This window comes from Prionailurus viverrinus, chromosome C1, assembly GCF_022837055.1.
Source record: "Prionailurus viverrinus isolate Anna chromosome C1, UM_Priviv_1.0, whole genome shotgun sequence".
Lineage (NCBI taxonomy): Eukaryota > Metazoa > Chordata > Mammalia > Carnivora > Felidae > Prionailurus > Prionailurus viverrinus.
In genome coordinates this window covers 168,770,687-168,796,145 of record NC_062568.1, presented here as the reverse complement: position 1 = coordinate 168,796,145, position 25,459 = coordinate 168,770,687, and the positions used below count along the sequence as shown (strand labels likewise).

The window sequence follows — 25,459 nt, the reverse complement described above, 5'->3', positions numbered from 1 at the left end:
CTCCAGGCTCTGAGCCATCAGCCCAGAGCCTGACGCGGGGCTCGAACTCACAGACCTTGAGATCGTGACCTGAGCTGAAGTCGGACGCTTAACCGACTGAGCCACCCAGGCGCCCCTAAGATTTATTCTTTAACACGGGTGCCTGGGTGGCTCAGTTCATCAAGCACCCGACCCTTGATTTCGGCTCAGGTCATGATCTCACAGTCAGGGATTGAGGCCCTCATCGGGCTCTTCACTGGTTGTGGAGCCTGCTAGGGAGTCTCTCTCTCTCCCTCTCTCTGCCCACCTCCTCAAAATAAATAAACGTTTTTTAAAAAAAAGGATTTATTCTTTAACAACTTTCAAATATGCCACACAGCAGCGTTAACTATAGCCATCATGTTGTACATTACGTCCCTACTACTTATTCATCTTATAACTGGAGTTTGTACTTTTTGCCACCTTTGTCTGATTCCTTCCCCTCCCACCTCCAGCCTCTGGTACCACAAATCTGATCTCCTTCTACGGCTTTGGGTTTTTTTGGTTTATTTTTTACATTTCACATATAAGCAAGATCATACTGCATTTATTTTTCTCTGGTTTATTTCACTCAGCCTTAAGCCCTCAAGGTGCATCCATGTTGTTGCAAATGGCCGAATTTCCTCCTTCGCATAGGTGAATAGTGTTCTATTGTATATATATTCCACAACTTCTTCCTCCACTGATAGACATTTAGGTGGTTTCCATGTCTTGGCTATTGTAAATATTGCTGCAGTGACATGAGGGTGCAGATATCTCTTTGACAAAGTGTTTTTGCTTCCTTCAGATATCGTCCCAGAAATGGAATTGCCGGATCATATGGTATTTCTATCTTTAATTTTTTGAGGAACCTCCATACTGTTTTCCACGGTGGCTGCACCAGTTTACAATCCCACCAACAAGCATAAGGGTTCCCTCTCTTCCACATCCTCATCAGTATTTGTTACCTCTTGTCTTTTTGATGCCGTTCTAATAGGTGAGGTGATATATAGGTGAGGTGGCTTTGGTTTGCATTTCCCTGATGATGAGTGATGCTGAGCATCTTTTCATGTACCTGTTGGCCATTCATATATCTTCTTTGGAAAAGTGTCTATTCGAGTCCTTTGGCCATTTTTTAAAATTAAAATTATTTATTTATGTTGAGGGAGAGAGAGAGAGAGAAAACAGGGGAGGAGCAGAGAGAGAGAGAGAGAGAGAGAGAGAGAATCCCAAGAAGGCTCCTCACCCTCAGGGCCAAGCCCAACGCGGGGCTCTATCGCACAAACTGTGAGATATGACCTGAGCTGAAATCAAGAGTCAGACACTTAACTGAGCCACCCAGGTGCCCCTCTTTTGGCCATTTTTAATTGGGTTATTTGGTCTTTTACTATTGAGTTGCATGAGTATTTATATATTTTGAATATTAACCTCTTATCAGATATATGATTGGCAAGTATTTTTTTCCCATTCCATGGTTGTCTTTTCATTTTGTCGATCATTTATTTTGCTGTGGGCTTTGCCAGTTCTGAACTGCGTACAAATCAACTCACACAGTATGTATTCTGCTGGGCTTGGTTTCACTCACTCTATAGTCTTCTGTGAAATTCACTCATACTGTGCATAGTGGGGGTTTGTTAATTTTCATTGTTTAATAGTATTCCTCATGTGGCTATTTAATTATCCACTCAATTGATGAGAATTTGAGTTGTCTCCAGTCTTAGGTAGTGCGTCCATGAACATTCTTGTACCTGTCTTTTGATAAGTATGTGGAGATATATATAGGGTATATATTCGGTGTATATTTAGGAGGAGAATTTCTGGGGGATAGGGTATGTGTATAACTGGCTTTGGTAGATACTGCCAACGTTTTCCAAAATGGTTGTACCAATTTACCTCCCATTTGCCATGCATGAGTTCCAGTTTTGTTTTGTTTTGAATGTTTATTTTTGAGAGAGAGAGAGAGAATATGCAAGCTGAGGAGGGGCAGAGAGAGAGGGAGACACAGAATCTGAAGCAGGCTCCAGGCTGTGAGCTGTCAGCACAGTGCCTGACACAGGGCTCAAACTCACATACGATGAGATAGATTGTGAGCTGAGCTGAAGTAGGACGCATAACCAACTGAGCAACCCAGGCGCTCCAAGAAGTCTACTCTTTGCCCAAACCCAGGATCGAACTAGGGACCTTTAGTCTCTTTTTCTTATTCATTATTATCTACAACCTGTTTTGGTGTCAAAAGAAAACTACCAAAGCCTCCCTGTCACTAACATTTTCTCTGATATCCAGCTGGGGCCATTCCTTCCACGTCATTTAGAAAGAGACGTGGAGAATCCAAATGGGACTGTGTGCACTCAAGGGTCTTTGAAACTGCAAAAGGCTGTTAAAGGCATGATTATCATCATTGGAAGGATTCTTGCAGAAGCTAGCATCTTTTTCGGGATTGGATGTTCTAGAAAGGACGCTTACGTGAGGTGAGAAGAGGGTCCACATGGAGGGTGTCAGTCTTTCTGATTCATTCCATTTAAGTTCCCAGGACACTTTATACAGGGCCCTGCTCCCCCATCCCACTGCCATAATTATTTACCTACTCATTTGTCTCTTGTCCTAGACCTGCATTTGGCAGACTCTTCATTCGTTCTGTTGGGGTCGGGGAGGGATACAAACAGGCTTTGGCCCAAGGTAGCTCTTAGGGAAACCAGCCTCAGATAGGACATCTCCTTCTGCCTACACCTCATGGCTTCCTCTACTTTCTTCATAACAGCTTAATTCGTGATTACATATTTGTGTGATTATTTGATATTTTACATTCTCCTCTAGCCTATAAACTCCTTAAAACTGAGATCCTGTTCCTTTTATCCACTATCCCACCTTACGTGTTTACTAGTGCTCAGTACACTGTAGGGAATTAATACTAGTCAACAAATAATTGAAATGGGTTGGATCTGAATCCCAGAGGTGCCCCATACTATGGCATGGCTCCATCTTCCCTTAAGTCTCCAGGAAATGGGGTTATTTCTTCTTGAGACCAGTTGAGTCTGTCAAGTGCTACTGGAAAGGTGTGATGGAAAGACTAGAGGATTAGCAGTCCAGGGGTTTGGTCTCCTGGTCCCTCCTCTAATTTGCCTTCTCCCCCCAGCAAGTTATTTTGTCTATCTGGACCTTTGTTCCTCTGGATTTGAAGGGAAAATCTGGACTCTGACCTTGAGGGTCTCCCTAGCTGCATACTGGGGCCCAAAGGTACATTTCTGCCTGCAGGAGAATGCTGAGAAAGTGCTGAGCTAGTGTCAGGGCCTGAGCAGGCTTATCTAGAAGTGAAGAGCAGACTGATTTGGGGGGGGGGGGGCTTTATTCCCCCATAATGAAGTTTTGCCTCCTTGGATTTTCAAAGTGCTTGGAATCCACGGCTTTTTTCCTCCCATTTTCTCTTTTGAACAGGAATGTCTGTAACTGTTATTCTATGCCTATCCCGTCGCTGAATTTTGGGGAGCAGCTGACTTGTGTTATGCATTCACAGTTGGAGAGCAATTATGCCTCAGGATGGACTAAACCCAGAACCCCATCCTTACCTGACTTCGATGATTTAGTTTAGATGATGAGATTTGAGATTCTGGAGTCAAGATTTAGAGAAGACTTTGGATTTGAGTTGATGCTGTAATGGCTTGAGACTTTGGGGGAGGTTGGGATCTGGTGAATCTGTTTTGCATGTGGGCTGGATGTGAATCTTTTGAGGCCTAGAGGGTGAACTGTGGTGGGCAGCCTGACCACCCTGCAAGACGTCCGTGTGCTAATCCCTGGGTTCTATGCATATGCTCTGTGACATGGCAAAGGGGAATTAAGGTAGCAGATGGAATGAAGGTTGCTAACCGGCTGACCTTAACACAGGTAGAGCATCCTGGGTAAGAGAGGTGGGTCCATCTAATCAGCAGGGCCCTAAATGTGGAAGACGTGGCAGAAGTAGAGACCCAGAGACCGCAGAATGGAAAGGACCTGGTCCAGTACTGCTGGCTTTGCAGATGGAGAAAGAGGGCCACAAACCAAGGGATGCAGATGGCCTCTAGAAGCTGGACAAGACCAGGAAACAGCTTCTTCCCCAGAGCCTCCAAAACTGTCAGATAGCAAATCTGTGCCGTTTTAAGCTACTGTGTTCCTGGTAACTTGTTTACAGCAGCAATAGGCAACGGACGCAAGTCTTGGCCGGCAATTTACTCTTCCAGGATCTCAGGTCGTTCCATCTTTGGGCTCCTTCACATTCCTCAGTTCTCAAAGAACTGCCAGAAGGATCAGCAGTGACAAACAGGCAGACGTGCCTGGCACACAGGTGCTCAACGGGTGTGACATGTACCAGCTCCCCCTCTTCTTCCAGGCTGGGGAGACACCGGGAGAGAAAGCAAGGGCCAAGTGCCATTCTCTGGGGAGCGCCCTCCACCCTCCTTCTTTTGATAGTAAAGAGCTCCCTTGGGAGCTCCCCAAGCACACCTTATCAGGAGCCCTGCTTCTTATCTGCCTTTGGGGGACCCACTAGCTCCTCCCTCCTTGACAAACCCCTTTAGAATACAGAAGCTCTTTAGAGCCTGAGACAGATCAGAGCCAGATTCTGGCTGGGCAAACAGGCTTTCAGAGATGAAAGAGCAGCTGAGGCAGCTACGGCCACCATATTTCCCACTGGAAGGATCAGGAAGTGGTGCCCCAAGGTGAAGCCAGCCCATTGAAAGAGCTCAGAGGGCCTGCGAGCCCCCTCCCTCCTGCCACACACCCGAGACAAACACCCCTCACACATTTCAGGATTCCAGCCCCTTCATTAGTTGGGTTATGAGCTTTTATTTAAAAAGCACATTTAATACAAGTGTAGTTTCGCAGATACAAGTTTTCACTTTGTATTCTACAAAAGTCTTTGAATATTATTCTCTTTACAAAATGGAACCTTACAAAAATACTGACACTTTAATGTTTTTATACAGTTTTCTCTAGTTGCAGTTATTTCTTTCATTGTAAAACAATGTCTACCACAGAACTACGATATTTTAGTTGATATTAAAAAAAAAAAATTAACTCCATGCTTTTTTAAGCAGCTAATGTAAATAACACAGGTCGAGACAGTTTATAATCATAGTGGATGTAGCTAAAATTGTTTCAGAAATAATATCTTACATAGTTAACTTTTAATGTTTTATACATTATTTATATAATATTTATATATAAAAATCATAGCTTGCTAGAAGTGGAAATGAAAAGGACGGCTTCTGGAGTAAGGATGTACATGTGCTTGATCCATGTGGTTACATTTAGCCCTTTGCAAGGTTTGCACCCGCGATCTGAAAGCATTTCTTCCTTCCTCCTTTCCTCGAAGGTTCAGTAGAAAGGATCCCTGTCTACTGCCCCGCGTGGGACCTTGCTTGGAAGGACACTTACGGAGAGAGGATGAGGAAAAACTCTACGGAGATTTAACCCATGTGTTCTGCCCAGCAGAACCTACCGAGAACTGCCCTAGAGATCAACCCCAAGACAATAGTGCTTTACACAGCTTCGCAAGAGCAGCCCCCGCAGAGACGCTCGTCCGCTCCGAGATCTGGAAGGGCCGCCTCTCAGGCACGAGACCATCTGCTGCTCTGGCTCATTCTGACTCTGAGTAGCCAAAAGGTTGGTGAGTTTTTCATTCTTGCCCATTCGCTCCCACGTCTCTTGCACGTAAGGCTGCTTCCCGTCAGCCGACGGCAGAGCACGCCTTTGCTGGTGTCGGGACCCTCCCGGGAGACCCCGGGGGGCACACAGCAAGGACTTCCGGGGAGAAAGCAGTGACCGAAGCTAACTGTTACCAAGAGTGTGAAGGTGCCGCGTGACTGGTGAACACAACAGGGGCATCCCGCTGCTGACGTCCCGCATCACACAATGATGCGGCCAGAGAAGACAAAGGAGGGCCAGCACCCTCGATCGCTTTTGAAATTGTGCTATTTGTGAAACTCACTCATCCACAAAGAGTCTCCTAATCGCTAAAGTGAGGGGCTGTGGCTGCTGGCCTGGGGGCCGGGGGAGGGAGGGAGAAAGGCCTCAGGACTGGGAATCCAGATTCGGGATCGCGTGGCCTGACTTAGCACACCTGCTCTGCCCTTATATTGAACAAAACAAAACCAACCTTCCCGAACCAAAGTCACAGCACAGATCAGAGTGGTGTGGACAGAGAGACACGAGACAGGAGCCCGCCCAATGGCTGTTTTCTTGATTCAGTGCTACTTCTGGCATTGTGTGCTACAATGTGAATTTGATCTTTTCTCACAGGCCTGGGGTTCCTCGGGTCACAAGCGTGACTGGCAGACCCTACTCAAATCATTTTAGTGTCTGTTCCAGAACAAGCCCGTGTTCACTAGAACATGAACACTTAGACCAATTGCACATCCAGGATTTCGGCACTTGGTGTTAGTTTGCTGTTGTTTCCATATAGGTGAATGCTACCTATTTTGGAAGGCCACAAGATAAGACTTTTTTTTTTTTTTCCTTTTTAAAATCAGTTGGGCAAAAAGTTTTTCCCTACATTCTACTGTCTGATGAGATTGGAGAGCAGCAAGAGCTTGCTGTCAGCAGTCATTTTATAAAACAGCTCAGGAGGTGGGCAGCACCTACACCATGTTGTGGTGATTGTTCCTGTCAATAATGTCCACAGGCGAAAGGATTTCCTTCCGGAGAGCAGGGGGAGGCAGGGAGAGTGTCGTCTTGGTCTTGAAGAGGTCGGACACAAAGAAAACCTAGAAGCACAAAATCAGACATCGAAATTAATAACTGACATCTGGGGCCTGGGGACAGGCAAAGGGAAGGTCACAGAAGCACAGACTTTGGGAAAAAGGGACCCCCAAACCATAGATCTTTGACTAGGGAAGGATCCTACGGAGATTATATATATATATATATATATATATATATATATATATATATATACACACACCAACTTGTGTTATACAGGTAGGGAAACTGAAGCCCAGAGAAGGACAGTGACATGTCCCAGGATGCACAGCCATGGTGGGAGTAGAATTCTGTTCTCTGGACTCTCCAGTGCTTCCTACCAAAAATGCTACTTCCCTATTTCTCAAGGAAAACGAACAGCAGTGAAAAATAAATTCCTACATAAGGAAGCAAGTCATAATTAGTCATGCTCATTAATCTACGATACTTTCCCTTTCCTCACAAAGAAATCTAGGGTGTAACCACAAGAGATCAGCCAACATGAATTCCTATCAGCAGGAGTGGAGAAGGAAGCCGATGTGACCACGTTTTCCTGAAAGTCCGGATCTCAACAATTTGATGGGGGTGCAGAAGCCAGGGTTTTGTGGCTGAGGGAGTCAGCAGCTAACCCGGAGGAGAGGTCAATGCAATCTCCTATCGCTCCTTCCCAAAGTCCTCCCCATTTGTGAGCACAAGACCCCACCCGGTCTTAACAATCCCTGAGGAACATTTACAGACACCCAACTTGCAAAGGTACGGGGATGGCTGAGGCATAGCTCCTGTCCCAATTAGCTTACGAGGACAGATTCAAGAGCCTGATGAGTTAGTGGAGTAAGAAAAATTTATGCTTTGTATTACATGGCAAAATAAATACACAGACATCCACTTGAGCCGTTCAGCAATAGGAGGTTGTATTGCGTAACCATAAGAGGCGGCTATCAGTCATGTCATTTAATAGGAAACACAGGGCAGATTTTCGAAATGGAGACTAGAGCACCTCCAAATTCCCTATGCCTAGCCAACTTTCTGGACACGGGTCATGCACTCACTAACAATGATGGCACTGTGACTTCGTTCTGGACACAGTAGAGGCTAAAAAGTTACTTTTCAAATTTTTTTGAGAGAGTATGAGCTAGGGAGAGGGGCAGAGGGAGAGAGAGAGAATCCCAAGCAAGCATGCTCAGTGCGGAGCCAGATGTGGGGCTCGATACCCTGATCCTTGGATCATGCATCAAGGGTCCATGGATCACCCCTTGGATCACCTATCGAACCAACTTCCATGATGTCCTTTCTTTTTTTTTTTTTAAAGGTATTTAACCAATTTTTTTTTTTTTAACGTTTATTTATTTTTGAGACAGAGAGAGACAGAGCATGAACGGGGGAGGGGCAGAGAGAGAGGGAGACACAGAGTCGGAAACAGGCTCCAGGCTCTGAGCCATCAGCCCAGAGCCCGACGCGGGGCTCGAACTCACGGACCGCGAGATCGTGACCTGAGCTGAAGTCGGACGCTTAACCGACTGCGCCACCCAGGCGCCCCCCATGATGTCCTTTCTATAGTCAGACAGAGCATCAACCAAGTGCCACAGAAAGCACAGCCAGAAACTGGTGGTGCTGGTTACTCAGGAGATCAAGGGACCAGAAGAGGAACAGGAAATAGAGACTTATCAGCCGCTACAAAACCCTGACAACTTTAAAAAAAAAAAAAAGAATTTTTCTTTTTAATGTTTATTTACTTTTGAGACAATGTGAGAGACAGAGTGCAAGCAGTGCAGACAGAGGGAGACACAGAATCTGAAGCGGGCTCCAGGCTCTGAGCTGTCAGCACAGAGCCCCACTCGGGGCTCGAACTCAACGAACCATGAGATCATGACCTGAACTGAAGTCGGACGCTTAACCGACTGAGCCACTCAGGCGCCCCAACCCTGACATCTTTTGAATTTTGTACCCATTCTATACATCGCCTACTCAAAGGTTTAATTATTATTTATTTGTAAAAAAGTAATAAATAAGAAAAGATGGCTGGGATGTTTCTGTGCTACTATCAGAAAGTGAAATGTTGCCAAGAAATGTTAACATTTTAATAACATTTACAGCCCCAGTGCTATAGAATGTACCATTTTGCAAAGAAAAAAAAATTAAACCTTCTGTCCCTTTCTTTTCCAAGGAGGTGTGAACAGTGAGAACTCCTGGCTCCTAGTCCTGGCCAAACCCGAGAACCAGGAAAGGAAAGATGTGTACCCAACCCTGCCAGGAGGTTCGAGGCCCCCTGGCTGGGAATCCTTTACATGTGGTCACAGAAGGAGCTTGCAAGTGCTTCCCGTATAAGGAAGCACTAACGACCGTGACTGAAGTTAAATGTGGAAATAATTACACTTTTCAACTCTTCTCTGACAGGTGCAGAGCCAGTATCCCCATCTCCACCTGGAAACTACCCTCTCCTTCCTCCTTTACTTGGTTTTGGAGGAAGGCTTCAATCTAGCCCTCCGAGGCGGACTCTCAACTGCACTTCTTCCTGCCCAGCCGCCGGTGGCACCAAATGAGGGCTCTCACAGCTCCCATCTCTTAGAGATCTTTCTCCCAGCTTCAGCCCACCTGCTGAAGGCAAACATAGCAAGGGGATGAACCCCCAGCCCCCAATAAACATCTTCCCTCCGAGAATCTGACACCAACTTAATCTACTGGCTTATTTCCCAGTTTAATTTTCTGAGCTCATTATCTACCGCATATTAGGGTTTCCGTTTCCCAGCTGCGAAACAGGGATAATATGGACGTTAAAGGCAAGAATGTAGGGGCCGCCTGGGTGGCTCAGTCGGTTAAGCGTCCGACTTCGGCTCAGGTCATGATCTCGTGGCTCGTGAGCTTGAGACCCCACGTAGGGCTCTGTGCTAATGGCACAGAGCCTGCTTGGGATCCTGCTTCTCTCTCTCTCTCTCTCTCTCTCTCTCTGCTCCTCCCCTGCTCACTCTCTTTCTCTCTCTCAAAATAAATAAACCTAAAAAAAAAATTCTTGTTGAATTTTTTTTTTTTTTAAATATGAAATTTATTGTCAAACTGGTTTCCATACAACACCCAGTTGAATTTCTAAACTCCTCTCTACTGGAAGCAAGCATGCTGGCCTTGGGTCTTACCGGCACATGCGAATCCCCCAGCCTTCTGGGGAACCACACGCTCGCACGCTGCATGTACGCAGCCAGGCGGCAAGATGAAAAGTTGAGTCAGGTCCAGCAGAACCCCCCCTTTAAAACTTGCATTTCGCTTTCAGCGTGGCTTGAGCTTACACAAACACTTTTTTGGGATCGCGAAACTCGATCCTGTCAAGACTCAAACAGGGCTCAGTCTTCCCAACGCTTGAACAGCAGAGCACAAAAAGGACTAGCAGAAGTGAAAACCTTGCCCCGAGCAGTTCCATTTCCTGCAGAAGGTGCTCTCCACCCAAAAAGAAAACCCAGAGGCCCAGACGGGGAAGGGTCTATACAAATTAGGTAGCTATCTTATGTCCAGGGAACCTCTCCCAGCCCACAGCCCTACTTCCACAGATCTCTGCTGTGAGAAGAGAGCAACATTAGATAATAAACACAGTGTCAGCGAGCCGGAAATCTATACCCTAAGCACCAAGAAAAGCTCTTGTTTAAACTGCCCTGAGCATTTGCTTTCAATTCCATCTCTCCGATTCTTTGAATTCTATAAAGTGCTTTTTTTGAAAAATGCAACCAGTAACGCGTATTGAACATCTGCTCTGTGCCAAGCCCTGAGATTATAAAGATAAATATACCTAAGAGCCCTTTGCCCTCCCAAGCTCACAGGGCAATGGGGGGGAGAGATCCAAGCAAACAGATAGTTACGATACAGTGTTTTAAAGATCATGATAGAGGGAAGCCAGGGGGGTTGAAGAATCATGGAACCCACGCTGAAGGGGAGGGTGGGGGGCTTTATAAAGAAGGCTTCCCCCAAAGGAGGTATATTTGAGCTTAGCTCAGTAGGAGTTAGCCAGGTGGCGAACGCCAGGAATGTTGTTCTAGGCAGAGGAGCAGTGCGTGCAAAGGCACGGGAGAGAGAACAGCACGTTCAGGAGCTGCAGGAAACTCAGCATGGCTACAGCCATGCGGTCAGTAAGGCTGCAGAGGAGACAGCCAGATCCTGAGAAGGCTTCTAGGACACGTTAAGGAACTCGGACCTCATCCTCTTGGCTTCAGGAGCCACTGTCAAGGCTGTAGCAGAGAAGCAGCCTGTTGAGAAGGCTGTTACCTAAAGATGCAGGAGTCAGGGAATGGAGAACCTGAAGGCAAGGGCACCAAGTCAGGACCCGCAGAGTCCAGAAGACGGGTCCCGCGCTACAACCAAGCTGTGAAGACGCAGAAGAGATGGACTTCTGGAATGTGGAGAGCAGAAGGCAGTTGATAAGAATTGACGGGGGTGGTGTGGACGTGTGGAGGTGGATACGCGTGCAGGAAAAAGGCAATGCTTTCCTTCCTAGTTGTGCGTCTCACTCTAGAAATCTTTGCTCTTGCTCCCCCTCCCCGAGCTCTTGCGGCGGGGGTAACCACGCCAGGGGGAAAAAATTCTAGCTCCGCTTTCATCTGCCTTCTAACATTTGGGGTCCCTCTGACAGCACCTTGGGGAAGCAGGTGTGGCCTTCTTCTGAGTTAGAATGGCCAGGCCATTCTGGGACCCAAGTGTGCAAGATGCCCTGACGTACCCAAGCCCTCAGGAGAGTGGAGTCCTTCGACCAAGAGCAAGACTCCACACAAACGAGGCAAGTCCAGGCTGAGGAATCCCATTCGTTACAAAGAGGAGGAGGTAAGAAGCGTACAGGGAGCCAGCATCCCCAGCGCGCCACTGTGTCATCACCCCCCCCCCCCTCCCCATCCAGCACATGCAGCACTGGCAACGAGCCTTGCCCACAAGGGCAAGACAGACTTGTCTTCAAATCCAGCCTCTGCCATTTTCGGTAAAATACCCAAATGAGGGACACAGTACCCACCTTGGAGGGTCACTCTAAGGATGTGACGTAACAGAAGGCACAAGTGTTGACAGCGTGGTTAATAAACCATAAATAAATAAATAAAGGTTAATAAATGGGAGCCATGGCCACTGGCTCAGGCGTCCAGTGCCTACCTACACAACGTCACTTCTCCTTCCCCGCCCCTTGTGTGGGAAGACACGAAACAAGAGAAGGAACTAGAAGAAAGGAAAAGGGGGTGGGGGCGGGGAAGACGGATGATGAAGACTATAAATAAGCCAAAAGGTAAAAGTCGAGCCAGACAGGAAGATCATACGCAGGTAGGAGTTTTCCACAGGACAGATAGAATCTGATCTCCAAGTCCTATAATTTCCGAGGCTATTTTGGGGAATGAGTCAGCACAATCAAGAAGGAAGATGCCTCTGATGTCTTGCTGTCAGCACTCACTGGCCCCAGAGATGCCAGCCCCCCGGAGCAGAGAGGCCCTTCTGGGGTACGGCCTGGCTGGAGCTCAGCAAGGACCAAGCCGGCCAGAAACAAGAAGGCCGGTCGGTAGCAAGGTTTCCACTCCCACTTGCCTGCTAATGGCCACGTCGGCAACTTCTGAGGGTCACTTCGTTAATCTACCCTCGGTTATGACAACAAAAGTGTTCTTTAAATGTTTCTGGAGTCCTGGAGTGTTTCAACTCCTGAGAATGTGGAAGTTAGCTCCCTGAAAATAGGAATCACCTCCTCATACATCAAGGATTTTTATAAGCCCCCGTTGAGCTTAGATGCCAGCCCAGAGCAGCTAAATACTAAAGGAGAAGAATGTTAGAACCTTAACAACCAGAAGAACACGGAGGGTTGTCTATTCTGGTATTTCTCCAAATGTAGTCCTCAGATCATCTGTTTCAGAATCAGCTGGCTGCCTCTCGAAAAAGCAGATTCCTAGGCCCACCCTAGGCCTACGGGAAGTGTAGGGTTTTAACAAACCCTATTTTAGTCTGTTATGCAGACTAAAGTCAGGAGAACCGCCAATGGGCACCCTATGGAGATAACACAGATGGGCTCAAATGCTAGATCTGCCATGTTAATGGCTGAAGGTCTTACACATCTTGTAATTGCTTTGAAAGCAGCTCCTGTATCTATACACTGGGTTTCAGGATACCTGCCCAGAGCTGCCTGTGTTTTCTCTTTGCTACCCACACCCAACGTTTTTTAAGTTTATTTATCTATTTATCTTGAGAGAGACAGTGTGAGCGGTGGAGGGGCCGAGAGGGGGACTCCCAAGGAGGCTTCATGCTGTCAGTGGACAGCCTGACGCGGGGCTCGATCTCATGAACGTGGAGATCATGACCTGAGCCAAAACCAAGAGTTGGACACTCAACCAACTCAGCCACCCAGGCACCCCTACCCACACTCAACTTTTAATGACCTTCCGTCTTAGCACTGGGCACAGGCTTTAACGTTTCCACTTTAGACTGTGAGCTACTCAAATGCATGAACGACTCAGAGCCCAGCTGTGGCCCTCAACGAATTCTACTCCACCCCTACGGGAGGATACAGTCCATGAGCTGATCTTTTTCTTTTTAACATTTTATTTTCAAGTAATCTCCACGCCCAGCCCAGAGCTCGAACCTACAACCCCGAGATCAAGAGTCTCACACTCCACCGACTGAGCCAGCCAGGCACCCCTGCGCTGTTCCTTTTTGTAGACTTCCCCACGCCTTGGCCTCAGGATTTCCTTTTGGCATCCTGCTCTACCATAATAAACAATCTCATGAATTAAGGAATCATTTTCTTTGCAGGAGAAAGCCTTGGGACCTGGCTCACCCTCGTGCCCCAAGTATAATAAGTGCTGTCTAAAGAAAAGCCATCTTTGGCAGCCCTGTCTTTTGACTAAATGAGAGCTACCCAGTTGCAATCATCACTTTTTGACCTCAGAAAAGGACTTCCAGTGGCTTTTGGCACTGGGGACTTGCCAGCATCTCATTTGAATGGTTTCCTGGTATATCTGAGAGGAACTTGATGGGGTGGAAACGGTCACAGAAAAGACTTGCATCAGGCAGCAGGATCTGGTACCAAAATTGCGCCTGCTGTGTGTGACCTCAGACTAAGTCACACTCTTGTTGGGACTTGAATTTATACCAAATGAAGAGGTTTATAACTTCAGATGATAGATCGTCTCTGTATGTGCGTGCAAGCATTATTTAAAAATTCACCTTCCCATAGTTGTCAGGCTTCAGTGGGAGAATTCACATGAAAACACCTCCTACTGATGTAGGGCTACTCAAATCCTACCCCAGTTATCATCATTCATGACCATCACTGCTACTGAGGGTCATGGATGAAGTTAGTCCCACAAAAACAAGGTGTGTTTGGAACAGCGGAGGAGAGTTGGGGGCAATTCTGGAGGAGAACAGGGATCTGTGCCTGCCTAGGACCCTTCCAGGAAGGTGCTTCTAGGCTATGGCAAAGGAGGGTTTCTGGGAAGGCGGGAAGGGGGCGGGCACAGCACCGACAGCTCAGCTAGTGGGGAGCTACATCTAGCAAGATCTGGGCTTCCAGAACATGATGCTCAAGGATGACAGAGGCTGGGAAAAGCAGGGGCCCTGCTTCCAGAAGTCCTACATTTTGAAGCCTTCTAGGATCAGAAGACACACTGTGTTCCCATTGTTCTCACCCATCCCCATGTCTCTGCAACATTCCTTCTTCATGAAATGCCTTTCCTTCTCTTTTATAGCTCATAAAAAAGTGTCCACTCATCAAGGTTCCATCTCCTCTAGGAATTCTTTCTAGCCTTCCAACACCCTCAGAATGAACTAACTATCCCCTCTCTTGTGCCCCCCATTGTCCCCACTACATCAGTGTTTTTCAAACCTCATGTCACAAGTCCTGAGAAAGTTACAAAATCCATTTACTGGGTGGTCACTACCAACATTTGTTTTTTGTTTTGTTTTGTTTTGTTTTTGGATACACTACCAGCATTTTTAAAGGTTGAATGAAAAATATTAGACTGTATCACACACAGTAAGGGTAAGTCTTATTTTGGGAAATTTTCCAGTTATGTGTGAGTGCTTCTATTGGGTTATAATGGAAAACATACTTCTTTTACAGTTTATTTATTTATTGAGAGAGAGAGAGAGAGAGAGAGAGAGAGAGAATGAGAAAGAATATTCCAAGCAGACTCAGTGCTGCTTGCACAGAGTCCAATGAGGGCTCTATCTCACGAACCATGAGATCATGACCTGAGCCGAAATCCAGGGTCAGAAGCCTAACCAAGCAAGCCACGCAGGCGCCCTGGAAAATGAATTTATTATTACGGATCGTGGTCAAGTCTGGGGAAGCTCCTGCATTAAAACTCTTCAAGGGCCAACTCTTTTTAGCTCCAAATCTTTAAAACAAAGTATAGTACTTCCTCCATGATACACATTCAATTGATGTGTTGCATGTGGCAAGCACAAGCATCTTTTATTCATCGATTCCACAATCTAAAGAGAGTGGGATGTTATTATCATCCCCACACCCCACTATGGGGAAAGGTGGCTGAGAAGAAGTGACATGCCCATATGCCTAATTAGCAGGTGGCTAGTGGGATTCCCTTTGGAGTCTCTGACTCATCACTCATTCATCTCAGCAGTGGAATGAGAAACGAGATTTTCGAAGGACACTGAAGATGGTGGAGGATCCAGTCATCATCTGCTGGGGCCACAGTTTGTCTCCAGACCTTGCTCCCTTCTCTTTCCCACATCACGGTCCTGACACCCCTACCCCTCCTCAGAGTGGGGGCCCTGAGGAGGCAAGGTCAGCCCCAGGGCCTACTGGGCAAAGAGCTAGACTTCTGCATGGCCAGAAAAGACTTGCAAGGTCATTTCATCCATATTCCTGTGCCCAGACGACAGTGCAATCAATCCAATGGGAATAGATGGGAATCTTCCATTAGAGAAGGAAGAGATCTCACAAATTCATGGCATAGACCAAGCATGTTTGGAGTTCACGGTTTTAGTCCTATGAGAGAGAATTGTGAGCCAGGATCTGGTCCCAACTCTGCCACTGTGTGTCCTTGGGTGTGCCACACCCTCTCTGCATCCATTTCCTCTCAAGGGGGTGTCATCACCAAGTTCTTAACACTTGTGTTCTTGCTGGTCTCTTCTCCCAAGGTCACCGCACTGGGGCAGAGACAAAGAACGCCCTCTCCCTTCCCTACATCCTGGAGGAAGACAGCAGCACACAAAAGAGCGACGGCTAGCTGAGCTACACCCCCGGGGAAGAGGAAAACCAGGAAAGACTCTGCCGTGTGTTTATGACATTCGAAAACAGCTGCTTCCTCTGCTGCACCCACAGCAATGGCGGCCTGGCCCTGCCCTGACCCCTCCCAGGGCCCCATCGTTTGCCATCTGCTGGAGGGTCAGGGAAGAGGTGACCAGATAGGCAAGTTGTCACCAGACAGGAAATGAACTGATGTTTGTCGCCTCGTCGGAGTCCCTGGGTTACTCTAGGGGGTGAGTCCAGCTGTAGGGCTCATATCTTGGTAGGGCTGACTGTGTGTGTGTGTGTGTGTGTGTGTGTGTGTAGGCAGGAGGGGCACTGTGAAGGTCAGTATGTGGCTGTTTGCATTGTGGCTGTTTGCATTGGCTTGCCTGACTGTGTGTTTCTGTGGTTCTGATCGGAAAAAGGATGGATGTCTATGTGTCTGGGTACTGCTGGGTCTGTCCATGCGCCTCTGGGTCTCTCTACCTCCAGCCACACGTGTAAAGACATACATCAGTGCGCAGGCCTATCTGACCCCGTGTGCCCATGTCTTCGTGTTCAGTCTGTGATGCCACATAGGTTTTCTGTTTGTGGTGAGTGCCATCGGCTTCCCTCTCTGGAAAGGTTCAACTAGCGAGCAGTAGGGTAGGAAATCGGATCTGCTCTTGCTTGACACGTGGTTTCTGTCTAGACACATGTGCTTGCTGTGCAGGACTTACTCTCAGAAGACCTGAGTAAAAGTGCTAAGCTGTCACGGCCTGTTGCCCAAGGCTCTGCAGTGACTCAGCCAACGTTCTAGGGTGATGCAAGGCACCCACTGGGACTTAAAAACAAGTCCCAGCCCCCCAAAAGAGGCCATCTTCGTGGGCACTGCAGGAAGACGGTTCCATCTGAGAAGGCAGGTAGTTTACTCGCTACAAAAGTCGGCCGTGCCTCTCAATCTCTGTGGGAGAAGGTCCCAGAGCTATCACGCCTCCAAGGTCCATTCACAGGATGAGAAAACTAGGCTCAGAGGGGAAGTGTCTCGCCTGAGGTTACAAGTTCACTCGTCACATGCCCTCTTTAACCAAGGCTAATCAAGCACCCCTTGTGCCAGCCACTGTATAAGGCCTGAGGATGACAAAGAGCTGGAAGGTGAAGCCACAGGATTCTGCTAAGGCACTGGCAGCCTGGTTCGGGAGACAGACATTTGAGCAGGCAACTTCAACAAAGCCAGGCTGAAGGCCACAGCAGGAAAACCATGAAAAGGGCCACGGGAACAGGAGGAGAAAGTTAGACAATTCTGTCTTCGAGGAAGATGGCGGGAAACGTGTGATAGACTAAACAACGGTGCCCCAAAGATGTCTGTGTCCTAATCCCTACAACCTGCTAATATGTTACCCTCCATGGCCAAACAGACTTTGCAGGTGGGATGAAGTTGAAGACCTGGAGATGGGGAGATTTCCCTGGATCACCGGGCGGACTCCACGGAATCTCCCGAGCCCTCCTAAGAGGGAGGCAAAAGAGTCAGAATCACAGGGGGAGATGTAGTGACAGAAGCAGAGGCCAGAGAGAAGGAAAGAAAGACCTGGAGGGGGAGGAAGGGGCCATGGGCTAAAGAACGCAGGCAGCTTCCAGAAGGAACGCAGCCCGCCAACACCTTGATCTTAGCCCAGTGAGACCTATTTTGTAATTCCAAACTCGAGAACTGCCAGAAAATAAATCTGTGTGGTCTGTGCTGTTCCGCCTCGGGTTAACTCTGGTTGGCCTTCAGCCCCAGTGACCATCCTTCCTTGCCAAGTGCAGAGGGCAAAGCTTTCAAGTCAGGGAGCACCTGGGAGCAGCCATCGACCATGGGTAAAGGATCTGGAATGGTGCCAGCACAGAGTAGGGGCTTAGTAAATGCTCGTACCAACTTCCTCTGCTCAGCGACAGTCAGCCAGAGTCAAACAGGACAAAAGTCAGACCTCTCATTTCCCTTGTTGAAAATAAACCCCGGTCCTCCCAGATACCGTCTCATTGTGCATGGAGAGTGCTATAGGATATGAAAGAGGCAGGCTACAAAGCATCTCTGCACCTTTTTAAACTGGGGGTGCAGGAGACCCTAACTAGGACAGCAGCACGTGGAAGAAAACACAGCAGCAGGCCGGTGGGCCGGGCGCCTGCCAAGAGCACGGCTCAGAAGGCCACAGTCGACAAAGGGTTACCCCCTCGAGCAAACACCCGTCCCCTGCTGTCACTTCACATTAAAGCATCAGAGACTGAGCTGGCCGGTGACCGATGCTCTCATTTAACGGTTTGCTCCCCCAATTTCTCTCCCTTCTGACCTTGACTGAAAAAAAAAAAAAAAAAAAAAAAGGAAGAAAGAAAGTGATGAACAAAGCCGTCAAAAGAGGCAAGTCCTTAGGCCAGGATTCTCCTGCCAAAACTGACAAGCAGCTCAGACACGACTTTCTACCTGGTGCCCACTCGATCGCCACTACTCCCTGCCCACTTCCTTCCCCCTGCACCCGGCCCTCGCCTGCAGCCGAAGCGCCCTGTCCGTATCTCCATGACAGCCCCGTGCTGTGTTCTAACCCCTGTGCTGGCCAGGCGGTGGGAGCGAGTAGACTGGGATTTCCTTGGAAGCAAGGCCCGTGCCTTATTCATCCCTCTGCCTCCAACACAATGTCTCTTGTAGTGTTCTCAAGGAAGAGGAGAGCCACCCATTGACTCAAGCTTTCTATGGATTAAAGACTCATCTACTCTGAGCCAGACTCCCTGAGAGGCACTGGGGAGACGGGGAGAACAACAGTGTGTCATCTATGGTCCCTGTCCCCGGGGAAATTTACAGTCTAAAGGGATACACACATCTGCAATGTCAGCAGAGGGTGACAAACGCCATCACAGGAGTGAGTGGGAGAGGTGATCAAAGGGAGACTCGGGGCAGCAGCCAGGTTTAGAAATGAAGAAAGGCCAAGGGCTCGTCCAGATCTCTATTGTTCATGAGTCTTACTGCGAGTGGGCAAGGATTATACGAACAACACGACCCGCATGTGTGGTGCCTAAACATCCAGCCATGACTGTGCTCTGAGATTCTCGCTGGCCTGGTGTGAGCTCCCCAGAGTGGGGCCCAGGAAGGCACGGTATCAGAGCAGGAGCTCCACCATGTGTGCTGAATAAACCCCTCAAAACTTTTAGCAGGCAAGAAAAGCAGAGATTCTTGAGGGGACAGAAGCTCAGAGAGCTGGGATGCCTTATGCACATTCACAGAGTCAGGGATGAAATATGGGAAAAGGGTAACCCAGTCACCTGGGGCAAATGAGAACCTGGCCCATCCTGAGGCCATTCGCTAGGTACAAGGCCTTCTCTTGATGTACAAGGCCCTTTAGCTAGCCAAGGTAAGGCTCAGCCTTGACCAAGCCCCCTCTTGTCTAGCCGACACCACGTTTAGGGTCTGACCAAGTCACCCTAAAGGTCACACTGGGAAGGGTGGAAGTTTCCCAAGATTCTGAATTCAACTCAATTTTAAGTGTCCACCAAAGCAGCACGTGAGCACGGAGTCAGGGACCCAGACTCTGCTGGTCACCTGACATGTGACCTGGGGCAAGTTTCTTCCCCTCTCAAACCCTAAATGTCCTCATCAATAAAGTGAGCAAGGTGGCCACTATCAAAGATCTCCGGCTGCAACGTTTTATGAGCCCAAACCTGAGGACTCACAAACTCTGCTGAATGAAAACTCACAGGCTGGAAGGAAACAGAAATGACTTTCCTTTTACTGAAGGGGTCCCGGGGCGGGGTGACTCTTTATACACCAAGCAGAAAAAAGGATTGAGAGCTCCCTAGCTTTGGTCACTGAGCTGGAAACATTTAACAAGCAGGCGGTGTGGGGCTCTGCGTGTGTAGTAAGAATACGATGCTACTCACTATGCAGCAGGCCACCAGGGCTCCTTGAGCAAATCCTGCAAGCACATCGCTGGGATGGTGCTTGTGGTCGGACACACGTGACAGTCCTGTGTAAAAGGCCATCATGATCAGGGTGAACTGCAGGAGGGGCCGGAGCAGGCGGGCCCCTCGCCAAGTGAAGCGGGCCTGAAGGTAGAGCTGGACAGAGGAGAGAAAATGAACAGAAGCTCAGTGCATTAGAACACCACGAGGACACACACTACACTTCCGTTAAATGGACCCATCTGGACCTCAGGTGGCATGTTTTACAAAAAGCATTCAGCTTGGATATGACCTCAAGCCAGTTATTTAAGCCTTGAGCCTCAGCTCCCATATGGATGGATGGAAGAAAGAAAGAAAGAAAGAAAGAAAGAAAGAAAGAAAGAGGAAGGAAGGAAGAGAGAAAGAGAAAGAAAGAAAGAAAGAAAGAAAGAAAGAAAGAAAGAAAGAAAGAGGAAGAGAGAGAAAGGAAGGAAGGAAGGAAGGAAGGAAGAAAGAGAGAAAGAGAAAGAAAGAAAGAAAGAAAGAAAGAAAGAAAGAAAGAAAAAGAAAGAGAGAGAAAGGAAGGAAGGAAGGAAGAAAGAAAGAGAGAAAGAGAAAGAAAGAAAGAAAGAAAGAAAGAAAGAAAGAAAGAAAGAATTAAAATGGAGACAGCAAGGAATGCCTTAGAATACACAGCCTGGGGGCGCCTGGCTGGCTCAATTGGTTAAGTGTCTGACTTCAGTTCAGGTCATGATCTCACGGTTTGTGGGTTCCAGCCCCGCGTCGGGCTCGATGCTGGCGATGCAGAGACTGCTTGGGATTTTTCTCTCTCCCCCCTTTCCTCCCCTGCCCCACTTATGTGCACACATGCTCTTTCTCTCTCAAAATAAATAAATAAACTTAAAAAGAAAAAAAAAAAAAAAGAATCCACAGCCTGGACCACACTGGACACTTCCTAAAAGTTCACTAGTTTCTTTTCATCATCTTCTTTTGAAGATTTGAAGTTTGATTGAAACTCACTAAAGAATACTAACCAGGGTAGGAAAGCTTTCTTTTCTGCAACCCGTGACAACTCATTTCACACATCTGTGTGTATTCCTGGAGATATGACTGTACAGTCCCTACATGACTCGCCTCTTAGGATCGTGTTGGAAATAAATGCAGGATCGATAGGAGAGGTTATCAAGATAGTCACAAGGGGATGCTTCTGCTTCAAAACAAAGCAACCCTACCAAAGACCAAGTGTCTAAGTCTAACTATGGATTTTTGAGCTTGAATATAAAGGAAACACATAAACCAACCAGACAATGCCAGGGAGCTTTCACACAGAGGTTGACAGACACTGGGCTGGGTGGAGTAGAAGAGTAACCTGAAGAAAAATGGAAGAAAGAAAAAAACCACCTCTGGCCGAGGCAAAGAAATGACGTCAACTGAGCATTGTCCCTTGGAGTTATCTGGCTGCAGTTTCCGTTCTAACCTCTGGGCACAACCTACTTCCCAGGTTCCTGTGGGAACTTGGGAAATGAAGGGGAAAAGGCAAGTGGACAAGGGGAACTTCCGAAGACAAATCAAAGGCAAGCGCAGGGGGAGACCAGGAGAAAGGGGAAGAGAGCACAGGGGAGGAGCCGATGGCCCAAAGATGGACCTGGGACGGCAGGGATGGGACTCTGCCCTGCCGGAGACAAAGGGACACCTTCCTCCTGGTGGTCAGGAAGGAGCAAGCCACTGGCTGGTCCTGAGGAGAAAGAAGGGTGGAAGATTCCAGAGCCAGCCCTGACAGGGCGGGAAAGTTGGCCAGCACTGAATCCACAACTAACCGGAAAGACAATTTTAAAACCCAGGCCAAGAAAACAGCAGGCAACTCTATAATCATTATGAAATGCTATGAATGCGTTATTGGGCAATCTAAGAATAACGAATGAGAAATAATAAAGAATGCACTGATGGGCACGGTTGAACAAGTGATAAAGATCAACAGTTTCTCGTATATAAAAAATAAACAGTTGAAAATCTACAAGAAGAGGTAATGGGGCGCCTGGGTGCCTTAGTCCGTTAAGCGTCGGGACTCTTGATTTTGGCTCAGGTCATGATCTCACAGGTGGTGGGTTCGAGCCCTGCGCTGGGCTCTGTGCTGACAGTGTGGAGCCTGCTTCGGATTCTGTGTCTCCCTCTCTCTCTGCCCTTCCCCTGCTCACACTCATGCTCTCTCTCTCCAAATAAATAAAACATAAAAAAAAAAAAAAAAAAAGGAAAATCTCACTGAGCCTTGAGTTTTCTCACAAAGAAAATAAGTGGAACAGCCACTATCTCTCAGGCTGTAGTACAGGTGGCTGCTACGGTAGAGGTGCCTGGCACCAAGTTCTGCTCAAGACACAGATTTTATTCTCTAACCACATTTCTTTTTTTTTTTTTTTTATTTAAAAAAATTTTTTTTTTAATTTTTTTTAACGTTTTTATTTATTTTTGAGACAGAGCATGAACGGGGGAGGGGCAGAGACAGAGGAAGACACAGGATCTGAAGCAGGCTCCAGGCTCTGAGCCATCAGCCCAGAGCCCGACGCAGGGCTCGAACTCACGGACCGCGAGATCATGACCTGAGCCGAAGTCGGACGCTTAACCGACTGAGCCACCCAGGCACCCCTCTAACCACATTTCTTAACCCGGCCCTGAGATTTTCTCATTTCCCTCAACTGAAAAGTCTGCAGATCCTCAGAAAATGCTTCTTTAGAATCCTCCAGGGAGGCACCTGGGTGGCGCAGTCGGTTAAGCGTCCGACTTCAGCCAGGTCACGATCTCGCGGTCTGTGAGTTCGAGCCCCGCGTCAGGCTCTGGGCTGATGGCTCAGAGCCTGGAGCCTGCTTCCGATTCTGTGTCTCCCTCTCTCTCTGCCCCTCCCCCGTTCAAGCTCTGTCTCTCTCTGTCCCAAAAATAAATAAACGTTGAAAAAAAAAAAAAAAAAGAATCCTCCAGGGCTTCTCCCTCCCCATGCAGTTTAGGTCATGGGCCTTGGAAATGAGGGTGGGCCAGAGGAAGGGTGGGTTTCCCAACCGGACACGGCCCACATCTCCCCTTCTACTGACTCAGATACTGGAGCTCACGAAAAGAAAAAAAATAAATACACCAGAGGAACTTGAAGAGAGAGGAAGAGACCAGTCATCAGGAGAGCTTCAGGAAGGGAGTGCTTATGAATGAAAAAGGAGTAGGGGCCACAGGAAAAGAATCCCTTTGGGAAGCAGTCAGACGTGGACTGGCCGGCAGTGCGCTGAAGCTTGCTCCTCCGCTCCCATCGGTAACCAACACATTTTACCCACGAATGGCTCAAGGCCTCAGGGCTGATCCTGGGGTCTGCAGCTGGGGCTGCAGGGGGAAAGCACAGCGGCGGCGGCACCGGGAATTTTGGGGTGAAGCGTCCCCAACTCCATTCCTGGCTCTGTCACCTCCTAAGTGGGTGGGCCCCAACTTCTCATCTGTGGAACAGGTACAACACTATCTCCCTCTCAGGGTTGCCGGGATCGAATGGGACACAGAGGACCCTGCGTGGCGTGACACGGGAACTCAAGGCACTCTTCAGAAACCTGTGTCAACCCTTTACGTCGGTGAATGCCATTTACTCGCTGGCGATGAGGGATTTCGCCAAAACAAGTAGATTACCAAAGCAAAAGGTTGCACAATCACCTTCCACCTTGTGGCTAATTCTGATTTGAGAAGCTGTTACAACAGGCTTGGAGGCTGACCGAAGGACCTGGTAAGTCCCTCCATGCCCCAGCAACCCTGCCGCTAAATGGATTAGCTTCTGCCGGTTCATAGCCCAGTTCTCCTGCTCTCGGAAACCTGAGCCTGGAACAGTCCAGTGGGGCAAGAGGCTGCGTTCACTGCCATTCCACGGGAGGAAGTCACACTTCTGACCACAACACTCCCATGGCCCCTGTCCTAGACCAAACAGCAAGGAGACTTGCCCGGAATCAGAATTTCTGCAGGGGCTTCAGCAAAGTCCCAGGCACCCTGAACGAGTAATTAGCAAAGACATAGGCAGAGTTGGACAAAACCAGAAAGGCTGAATCACCTTGATCTCTCCTCGTGGTCAGCAGCCCTGAGGTCCTGACCGATCTGTCTTTACTTCCCCTTCTGTGTGAAGACCTCTGGGCTGGGAGAATCCACTTCTAACCATCAGTGTGACACTGCAGAAAAGTGTCTGATTTGCAATCAGAGCAAAACCAAACTTGAATCTCTTCTCTGCTCCAGGCCAGCTGGGGGACCCTGAACCAGTCACTCTGCTTCTCTGAAATTTCTGCTTTCTCTTACAGAGTAAGGGGTTTTGTTCATTAAAAAAAAAAACCTCCAACACATATCGTGTACATCTGTTCAAAATTGTGAAAGAGAGAAACATGATTAAAAAATAAGTTCCTCCATGCAAAAAGAATATGTTCACATTAAAAATTAAATCTTGGGGCGCCTGGGTGGCTCAGTCAGTTGGGTGTCCTACTTTGGCTCAGGTCATGATCTCCCGGTTAGTGGGTTCGAGCCCCGCGTCGGGCTCTGTGCTGACAGCTCAGAGCCTGGAGCCTGCTTCGGATTCTGTGTCTTCCGCTCTCTCTGCCTCTCCCCCGCTGATGCTCCATCTCTCTCTCTCTCTCTCTCTCTCTCTCTCTCTCTCTCTCTCCCTCTCTCTCTCTCTCTCAAAAAGGAATTAAATGTAAAAAAAAAAAATTTTTTTAAATTAAATCTCATTCTTTGACTAAGATTTTTCTCCCCAATTGCTAAAATAACACTGCTGATTGTAGACAGGTAGCTTACAACAGAAAGGACTATGTCTGCCTGTGAACCCCCATCCCCAAAATGATGTATGTGGAAGTCCCTGGCACACCCAACTCACTCCCTAAATGGAGTTCTCTTCTCCTTCCTGGTCCTAGCTCCCAAACTGGGGTCCTGTGGAATTCAACAAAAACTCTTTAGAGAGGTCTGGCTGAACTCAAGCTGGCTCCTCTGGTCTGAACCAGCCGAGTCACATGTGGGGTGAGTCACGCTCCTTCTTGCGAAGTCATTTGTGTTTCATTACATGATTTGCATACTGGTGAAACAGGTCGGTACTGTCCTCTTACTTCATTTCCATTGCTCTTGGGACTGCTCTGCTCAGAGTGAAAAGGAGGCTTTTGTCCCTCCTTATGTCCCTGCATATGCTCTCTTCCTGGAAGTCGGTCCAGATCACTGACACCCACAGGGAGAAACTTTCTCCCTCCTCTCAGCTCCTCCACGGCTCACGCCTGGCTCTGGTGCCTGTGCCTGGTGATTTGTCTACGTGGTGCAGAACGGGCATTTCTCTCTGGGAAGCTATTCGACTACTTTCAGGACAAAAGAAGAATATTTAGTCGACTTTTCTCCTCCTTGAGAAGGGAATCAGCTCTTGTTTTCTGTCACTATCAGGGGGAGAAACATACACTCCCCATTTGTCAAGCACGGTTTCAGACACAGTGCCGGGGCTTTAAATGGCCTCACCTGCAACTATCACAATCATCCTGTTGGGTAGATACCACCATTGTGCCCATTTTTCAGATGAAGAGATCAAGGCCAAAAGGCCCTGTCACTTGCTCAAGGTAACAAAGAGCCACGATTTACACTGAGTGAGATGTGTCTTTTTCTAAGACTGAGATCTAACCACAGAGCCTGGCTTCCTTTGAG

General features: G+C 48.0%; 1 protein-coding gene across 1 annotated transcript in view; it reads right to left on the bottom strand.

Moving 5' to 3' along the window:
- Positions 1-4,792: 4,792 nt before the first annotated feature.
- The window catches only part of PLPP3 (phospholipid phosphatase 3), an 88,076-nt gene continuing 67,409 nt past the window's right edge, over positions 4,793-25,459 (bottom strand). The window contains exons 5-6 of the mRNA XM_047870786.1: positions 19,784-19,960; positions 4,793-6,731 (exon numbers count right to left, since the gene is read on the bottom strand). Of these exons, the coding sequence (XP_047726742.1) occupies positions 6,606-6,731; positions 19,784-19,960 (303 nt within the window). The 3' untranslated portion in view covers positions 4,793-6,605. The remainder of the gene's footprint in view (positions 6,732-19,783; positions 19,961-25,459) is intronic.